Raw genomic sequence first — 9313 nt, forward strand, 5'->3', positions numbered from 1 at the left:
CTCTTGTGTGTATCAATCTATTACTTCTTCTCAGTTTATTACATTTCTTGTATGCTGTAGAAAAAAGAATCTCAGTGTCTTGAAAAAGGCTAGCTGTTATAGTGAACATCAAAGGTCAACTCTAAAAAAATCTATGTAATGAGTCATTAATGGGCAAGGATATAGGACATGTGGTTCTGCACTTCACAGGGCCAGCTGAAAGAATGCTGTGGTAGAACCTGGTTTCCATGAATAATGAGGGATATCCCATCTCTGTTACAGTGTTCCACTTTAAAGATTTTGTGGGAGATAAAAATATTTTTTTGTCAATGCACAAAGGCCCTGCTTTCTGTAAGCCCTGGTAAGAGACTGGTACATATATTTTACATACATATTGCATGGACCTAAAATAATACGTTGATGGTATCCAAGTTGTTCTACTGGGTAAGCACTCCCATTCTGTCCATCTTTATTCAAGCATTATAAACCAGAGAGGGAACACTGGATTTTGAGGTAGATTTTCCGTTATTTTTGCATTCAAAGTTAATTTTTTTTCACATGCAAATTAAGATAAATATCCACCCTTTTCCGGCTGAATTAAAGGACTAAGCACCCCCTTCCTTTCAGGCTGTTGAGTTTGAAAGCCCCCCCCCCCCCTTTTTTTTGGTTTGATTGTCAAGAATTTTACATGACTTCACCTTTGCCCCCAACCCCAACCGCTATGTGCCTGATACCCTTTGTAATTGTATTGTGCAACAAAAATAAAGTTCCGTCCAATTTCTGACATGCTGTATTGATAAAAAAAAAAAATTCTGATATAGAATCTAGATCTATTTATGATTGAAGAAAAAAATATAGCCTACCAAATTAACTTTATTATTATAAATTTTTTGAATTCATATGTAATTAGATATGTAAGATATTTTAGATTTAATAGAAATTACTTTATTATTTTTTTAAAATCCGTTAGTAATTATTCCGGAAATATATTGTTTACTGGTGACGTTTCACCCAAGTACATATAATTTCAAGAGAATATCGCTTGTTTTCATCTGCCCGTGTAGCACATTCATAATAAACCACTTTCGATGGCACATCTTTTAGCGCCATACATTTTACAAATTCTATCCTTAGGCCTAGTAAATATTTGGATTTCACGTTACTGCGTGTATGTCATGAGAAACTAATCTCATCACCGGGCATCGGTATATCTATTCGAAACTGGATAGTCAACTCGAGTGAGCGGTTGCTATTTTTGATGCGGTAAAACCAGAGATAGGTTTGTAATTTAGAATCTCCTGCATAAGTTGTTTTATGACGTCAAAATATAATACCGTGACGTCAATATCTAACGTTTATATTTCGTAGGGGATCACATGATCACAAGACTAGAAAGGGTGTACTGGAATGGGGGTTCTACTATGTCTTAAGATATATGTTATTGAATTGATTGATGGGATATTGTTTAACGTCCCTCTCGAGAATATTTCACTCATATGGAGACGTCACCACTGCCGGTGAAGGGCTGTAAAATATAGGTCTATGCTCGGCGCTTTTGGCCATTGAGCAGGGAGGTATCTTTAGCGTGCCACACCTGCTGTGACAGGGGATTTCGGTTTTTGCGGTCTCATCCGAAGGACCGTTAAGGACATTGAAGTTTTAAGAACACATCTTTTTATTTATACTGTTGCTGAATTCGAATTTCCAAAATTTCGGCTTGAGCACCACTGAAGAGACATTATTTGTCGAAATGCACATCCTCATGGGTCGAGGCCTCTGCTGGTGGACTGGTAGTCTCCAAGGGTCTCTACAGCCCAATAGTTAAGTACTTCGTTAATAGCTTGAAAATACGGATGTATATTTGAATAATTAAATTGCTGTTATAAAATTTAGAAATTCCATTTCAAAATTAAGGATTATCTACCCCATGCATAGCTCTTATCCTTGGATGATTTTCGCTCCAGTGTTTGGCACTCTAGTTTTCCTTGTAGTTACCAAATTTCGGCTCGAGCATCATTAAAGAGATATTATTTGTTGAAATGCGCATCTGGTGCATTCAAATTGGTATCGTACAAGTTTTACATTAGAATTTGGCTTAGATATTCAGAACAAGAATTTATATGCCCCCGAGATCGAAGACCGGGGTGCATATTGTTTTTGTCCTGTCACTCTGTCTGAAACTTTAACCTTGCAACTTTTTAACAGTAAGTGATAGAGCTTTGACATCTCACATGAGTATTCCTTGTAACAAGACCTTTTCGTGCGTACCAACAATTTTTGACCTTGGAGTTTGACCTACTTTTTGAAAACTTTGCTAACAACTTTAGAACAGACCTTTCCGTTGGTACTAAACCTTGACATTTGTCCTACTGTTCATTTTTTTGTTTTACATTGGTCATAACTTTAAATGGTAAATATTAGAGCTTTCATATTGTACATGAGCATTTGTTTTGACAGGATCTTTCTACTGGAACGAAGATATATGTCCTTGTGACCTTAGCCATCTTGGAATTGGTCATTGTCGGGGGCATTTGTTTCACGGACATATATTGTTTTTTCCCCTAGATTTCATCGCCCTTGGGAGTAGTGATACTTTTTAACTAGTACTCAGGAGACCGATAAGGCCTGTTGGGCCCCTTGTTAAATTTACAGAAACGCAAACCCCCGTAGTACAGAACATGAGGTCAGATTTGAAATGTAAAACTTAATGTTGTATGTAACAGGTAAAGCAATAAAGCTCTAATTCTTAATTAAACCGTTGTAAAAATGTGCTGCTATGATAGTGTTATATGTAACTTTAACCATGATCAGTGCGAAGTTTACGATGATACCCAAATAAAGAATTTACATTTTCTTAACTATATATATAAATGAAAGGTGAAGATAACGAACAGTGATCAATCTCAAAAGCAATCCAAAATAGATAGTTGGGCTAATACGGACCCCTGGACACACCAGAGGTGGGATCAGGTGCCTAGGAGGAGTAAGCATCCCCTGTTGACCATTCAAACCCGTGTGACCTATATCCTGATCAGGTAAACGGAGTTATACGTAGTCAAAATCAGTGTGCTAAGAACGGCTTAACAATCGGTATGAAACGTGTTAGACAACATTTGGCCCAATGAATGAGTGTATTGATGAGCTAGATCGTTATAACAACCATATAATTTGCGTAATGCTGACTCCAATCGAGACTGTTGAAACTCCTGTTCCATCAACTTGTTTGTCAGTAGCTTGCCTCGATTTAAAAACTGACCCTACGCAGAACAAGCTCTTGCGTATCGAATCAGTTGAGAGATATAAACACCATATGCAGGTGATAATGGAATATTGTAACATAAATATGGAAAGTTGATGACGGAGAAGCAGAAATCATCCCGTGTGTCTTACAATTGAGTTGTCAGTTTGCCGTTAGTGTCTTCTTTCAATAAAATATCTAAGTATGAAGTAGAAGTGGACGACTCTGTGATGTCTTTTATTTTGAACTCACAGGAATATGTCGAATCGCCATATGAATGAAAATTATTAATAATAGACAAAACGTCGTCGATATATCTAAATGTCGAATTGAAGGCCACAGGAAAAGATTTTTTCTTCTCGCGTATAAGGTTTTAAATAAATTCTGCTTCATATGAATATAGAAGCAGGTCAGCTAACAAAGGAGCACAATTCGTGCCCATTGGAATTCCAACACTGTTGGAAGACCTGGGGCCCGTTTTACAAAACTTATGGCAAAGTCGCAAGTACGTAACTTCAGACAGGGAAGTCGCTGAAATCTAAGATAGTCCAGCTTTGATATTTTAAACTGTAACGAAACAACATTTGTAAAACAAACAAACAAACAAAACAAATAAAAAAACAACAAAAAAACCCGGCAAGTAAAAACCATATGCTATTCCATTGGCTAACTTAAGAGGACCTAGTGGAATATGTAATTCTGATTCTGCTATCGTATCCAAAATCATATTTCCAGATCAAGTGTGCAAAGCTCAACTTTATTATGATTAATAATCCATGTCGTATCCATAAAACATGCAGAAATTTATAGAAATCTGCAATTAAAAATTACAACAACATAGCACAAGTGTTTGAATAAAGTTTATGTTCTTCACAACCAAGTTCTTCTTCGAACGTTTGAACGATGGTTTTCCCATCTTTCATAAACGTCTCTTGATTTCTAAGGTTTCGATATTTTCTATATCTATACACTGGATCCGTCTGTGTAGACGCATCCAAAACTACATTGACAGTTTGACAACTGTCATCCACCACTTCTATCCCAGTAGGTGGTGTTGAGTTCTCCTCCTTTGAAAGAAAAGATACAGATATAGCAGCCACTAACGATATAAAATCCACTAACATAAATTTCACTAATGATATAGAATCCAGTAATGATATAAAATCCACAAATGATATAAAACAAACTCTAATGAAATTTAAAAAAAAAAAATGGTCATGTTAGCTCCGTTGAAAAGTGTTGGCCTTGTAAACGGGAGACCGCAAGTCCCAGTCCTGCTCATGCCATAACCGCGTCAAACCTAAGAAGTTAACACGAAGAGCGATTACTCCTTCGCCAAACGCTCGGCATTTAGATGTAAGAAATATCGGTCTTTCTGACCTAAATAACAGAGATCCCGTACTGTTCGCTCAATATCTGGGAACTCTTTGCTTGATACACATCAGACTTGGTACACTGGTAGATCTTCAGGAGAAAATTACCCCTATTGATTTTGAGGTCACATGGCCAAAGGTGAAGGGTCAAATTGGACATAGGGATATAATGACCATTTTACCGAGATGGCAAACTCTTTCCATTATTCCATCAAGTTTACTGTGGAAATTTCCACCTCAAATAACATTTTTTTGGATACCACAGCCACATTTAGAAACGGGAAATTGAGTTTAATCTCCTCACCAAACCCACTGACTCTCATCTATACCTTATGTAATCTAGTTGTCATCCACCCCACACTTTTAAAGGTGTGCCTAAGGGTTTAGCTACGCGAATCCGCCGCATCTGCTCTACTACTATTTTCCAAGAACAAGGAACAAACTCATCTCACTAACAGAGGATATGATCCTTGCAAGGTAGAATCCGCGATTGATGAAATGTCACTACAGGACTGACAGTCCCTCCTCAAGTATAAAGAAAAACCTCAGAATGACAGGGTTCCATCGGTCACTACGTATCATCCCGCCCTCAAGAACATCAACGGTATTCTAAAAAAAAAACACACCTTCCCATTCTGCATGCCAACAAACGAATGACTGGTGTTTTAAGGAACCACCGATGGCATCCTTCAGACGTCCCAGAAACCTGAAGGACATGATAGTAAGGACCAAACTGGATAACCCTTTACCCAATGGAGGGTTCAAAACATGCTCATACCTCAGATGTCAATTATGCAAAAATAGCTCAGACACTGAGGGTTTTAGCAGTCCTGTCACGGGTCGCAGTTATAAAATATTGGGAAACTTTTCCTGCAAAACCAATAACTGCATCTATCTCATCAACTGCGATGTCTGCCAGAAGCAATATTCAAGCAGTACAAGCAGACCTTCGCAGACGGGTCAACAACCACCAGTTCTCCATCAGAACCAACAAAGATTTGTCAGTATCAACACATTTCAATGGCAATAACCACCGATGGGAGGACATGATAGTAGTGGTTATTGGTGGCCCAGACCTCGAATTTCCTCCCTAGCCAGAATCCGACAGACCCGGGATTAGGCTGCTATTTTCTCGAGACACAGGATGCAACGGGACTGGAGTTGGGATTATACAATAACCCTCCCACGAGTAATGAAGATTCACCCATGACCAGGGCCGATTTTGCCATCATTACGACCATTTTGGACGGAATTGTCAACCGGATCAACGTGTTGGCGGGCGAAATCGCCAATCACACGGGGGTCTTGATGAAAAAACTGGAGGAAGTAGCCAGAACCCGTAAGGACCCAGCCACTAACGCCCGTTTTCCGTGTGGGGAAACGGAGCATTGATCGCCAGATTGCCCTCAGAAAGTCAAGAAAACCGTGGAAAAGGACCCTTGTTACAAGTGTGGGAAATTAGGCCACTGGATCAGCGACTGCCCAAGAGATGAAGAATTGCTGGCTATGATTGGTGAGGTACTCGACACAAAACCTCCGGTAATAAGAGAGTACACCCCATCGGAGAAGTGGAACCCACCACCCCCTAAGAAAAGGAGCAAAGGAGAAGCCGGTAGAGAAATGAGTGAAGGAGACCCAGACCCCCCCCCCCCCCCCCCCCCCCCCCCCCCCCCCAAAAGAAGAAGAGAAAGCTCAGTCTAAAGAATGAACGTGTGTGTGTGTGTGTGATAAAACTTGTGCGGACTTTAAAACTATGTTCAGACAATTTTAACGCTTAACTTGTAAATGTACAAAATTGTGTTCAATGTATTGTTTAAATGTTCTAAAATAAACACTGAAAACGTTTTTTATTAATAACACTGTGGATTTTAAAGGATTCAAACATTGAGGATCAAAACACGGCTCAGGCCTCGTCGTCATTAGCGATTTCGACTTTAGTTCGATTTTTTTTTCTCCATTGTTGCGTCATAGTTCCACACGCGCTCCTATTATGACGTCATAGCGCTCTCTAAGTTCATACCGTCCTAGCTCGGCACACGCAGTCCCTTACCACACCCAGTCCTAACTCGGCACGTGCAGTCTTACCACGGCATGCGCACCCCTAGCTCGCACTGTGTTCTAAAACGTACTTGACCTTTGACCTCAAAAGTACACTCAGTTGAACCACCCATCAGGACGGGTTATACTACTCACGTTCTAGCAAAAAATGACAGAGCAGTAATATTTGTAATGGCAGAAAGCATCATTCATGTTCAACTTTGCGATAAAGTACCTTTATAATAAAATAAGAAAGCTTAAGCGTAGCACAACTTCACGGGAAAGTTTGCCTTCTGATCTCGTGACCAACCTATCCACTTTGTCTTCATTTATTGAGAGATTACCTTTGTATAAAACATGAACTTTGTTCGAGAGCATTTCCGAATTGTAAAAAATAAATTAGCCCACTTTTGATAATTAAACTAAGAGATAATATTATATTATTGATCATTTGATGTGTAAAGCATAAGTTAATTAAATGTATAATTTTCCAGCGTGAATCAACGCATTATACCTGCGGGGATAAAATTTGACACGGGAATTTACCTGCTACAACAGCTTGCTTAACATTCCACGAGCCGAGTTGTGGAATGGATCCACTGATGGTCAGCATCTGGTTGTCGTCGTGGGTTATAAAGTGGGTCGTGAAATGGACCCAGACAAACTCCCCTGTGCTATTCCCGTCCATCTTCGCGTTTAAAATTAGCTAGAGTTGATAGCAACAACAGAAATTGGTTCCTAACGGATATATGTGTTTCGTATGTCTCCGATATGCGGCTTTCGTTGATATTGTGCCAACTGAGAAATGTATTATGACGTCACACTATTGTTCTATGTATAGGTTACATCATAGACGTCGAGTACTGTTGGATATACAGTTTCATGGGGCGTGAAAATCGAGGGCGCGGAGCGCCCGAGATTTCCACGCCCCATGAAACTGTATATCCAATAGTACGAGACTTCTATGATGTAAGCAACTTGTCACATATCTGATGACGCACCTCACAGCTGATGAAGTCAGTAAAAAGATTAAAGCTGAAATAAATAGAGATCGGTCAACATGTCGGACGTAGTCAACAATTTCAATTTTGAATTTTTATCAAATTTTGATGATTTGGACGATCTATCACTTAGCCAAGCCGTAGATAAATATGAACTTGCCGAAATAAGTTCCGGAGAATTTGATGACATAGATTTTGGACAATTTGGCATGTCAACAGAGGATTTAATTTCAGGAAGTCTTGAAAACAAACGTTTTGGATCAGTGAAACAAGTAGATACTGCAGATATTAGACAACTGGTCGCGAATCAAGAAAGCAAAAACACGCGTAGAAATACCAACTGGGCTAAGAGAACATGGGATGAGTGGGCGGCTTGGAGAGGGAATATTCCAGACTTAACTAAGATGAATGTTAGTGATTTGAATCATTTTTTATCATGCTTTGTTTTGGAATGCAGACGAAAGGACGGCTCCGAATATCCTGCTGCAACGCTGTATCAGATTAGTGCAGGACTTTTGAGATATATGCGTGATAATGGTGTGACAGATTTGAATTTTTTGGATAATAATGATAAACGATTTTACAACTTTAGAAAAACACTTGATGCGCGGATGAAAGAAATATCGTCCAAAGGTATTGGACTTAAAAAGAAGCAAGCTGATCCTATTTCACCTGATGATGAAAATTTACTTTGGGATAAAAACTTGCTTGGGAGCGGATCTTCTAAATCGATGCTAAATACTGTTTTCTATTACAATTGTAAGTTGTTCGGACTCCGCGGCATGGACGAACATCGTTCTCTCACAAGCGACCAATTCACTCTTGGACAAGATAAAGAAGGAACTTATATTGATTTCCAAGGGAAAACTTCCAAAAATTTTTCTGGGGGGCTACATCAACGGAAAATAGAGGCAAAACATGTTAGGCACTACAGCTCTTCGTCCGATATGAGATCTTTGTATTTGATATACAAAAATTACTTGGATCTAATTGGATCGTCTGGACCTGGATCATTTTACAGGTATGTTATAATTATCTTTGTTTCATGTACCACCCCCCCCTTTTTTTTTTGCTATCTTTAATACCATGTAACGCGATTATTTTCAAGCATTCCCCGATTACTTGTTACTATTTATACAAATTCCTTTACATTTATTTGTAGGCGCCCTATTTCTGGACCTACCCCCAGATTTTCGAGCCAAGTTGTCGGCGTTAACAAATTATCTACTATTGTAAAAAAATATGTGCTCGGAGGCAGGTTTGTCCGGAAATTTTTCGAATCATTCAGGAAAGAGAACTTGTGCTACGTCCCTGTACAATAATGGGATAGATGAGCAGTTAATTATGGAAAGAACGGGACACAGAAGTGATTCTGTCAGAAAGTATAAACGGACTTCTACAACTCAACAGAGCAAAGTCAGTAAATTATTGGATCCGCCACCCAAAAAGATATGTTCTTCAGGGACCGAAAACACGGATCCTGATGAGACGCCTAATACCCATCTGGATGTAAAGTCTTCGTGTGAACGTTATTTTGGGGAATGCCTAATACCCATCTGGATGTAAAGTCTTCGTGTGAGCGTTATTTTGGGGAAAACATTTCTAACATTTCGCCATCTTCCCGGACCGACGGTGGTTTTGTCCTTTCTAACTGCAGTGTTATCTTTAATATGCATTGAACTGCA

The 9313-nt window shown here is 39.2% G+C and overlaps 1 protein-coding gene across 1 annotated transcript; it reads left to right on the top strand.

The window, feature by feature from the left end:
- Positions 1 to 7687: 7687 nt before the first annotated feature.
- On the top strand, positions 7688 to 8988 carry LOC130047183 (uncharacterized). The gene is made up of 2 exons (XM_056141771.1): positions 7688 to 8649; positions 8791 to 8988. Exons 1-2 carry the CDS (start codon positions 7688 to 7690, stop codon positions 8948 to 8950), a joined length of 1122 nt encoding a protein of 373 aa, XP_055997746.1. The 3' UTR covers positions 8951 to 8988.
- The last annotated feature ends 325 nt before the right edge of the window (positions 8989 to 9313 follow it).

This window comes from Ostrea edulis, chromosome 6, assembly GCF_947568905.1.
Source record: "Ostrea edulis chromosome 6, xbOstEdul1.1, whole genome shotgun sequence".
In the NCBI taxonomy this organism is placed as follows: domain Eukaryota; kingdom Metazoa; phylum Mollusca; class Bivalvia; order Ostreida; family Ostreidae; genus Ostrea; species Ostrea edulis.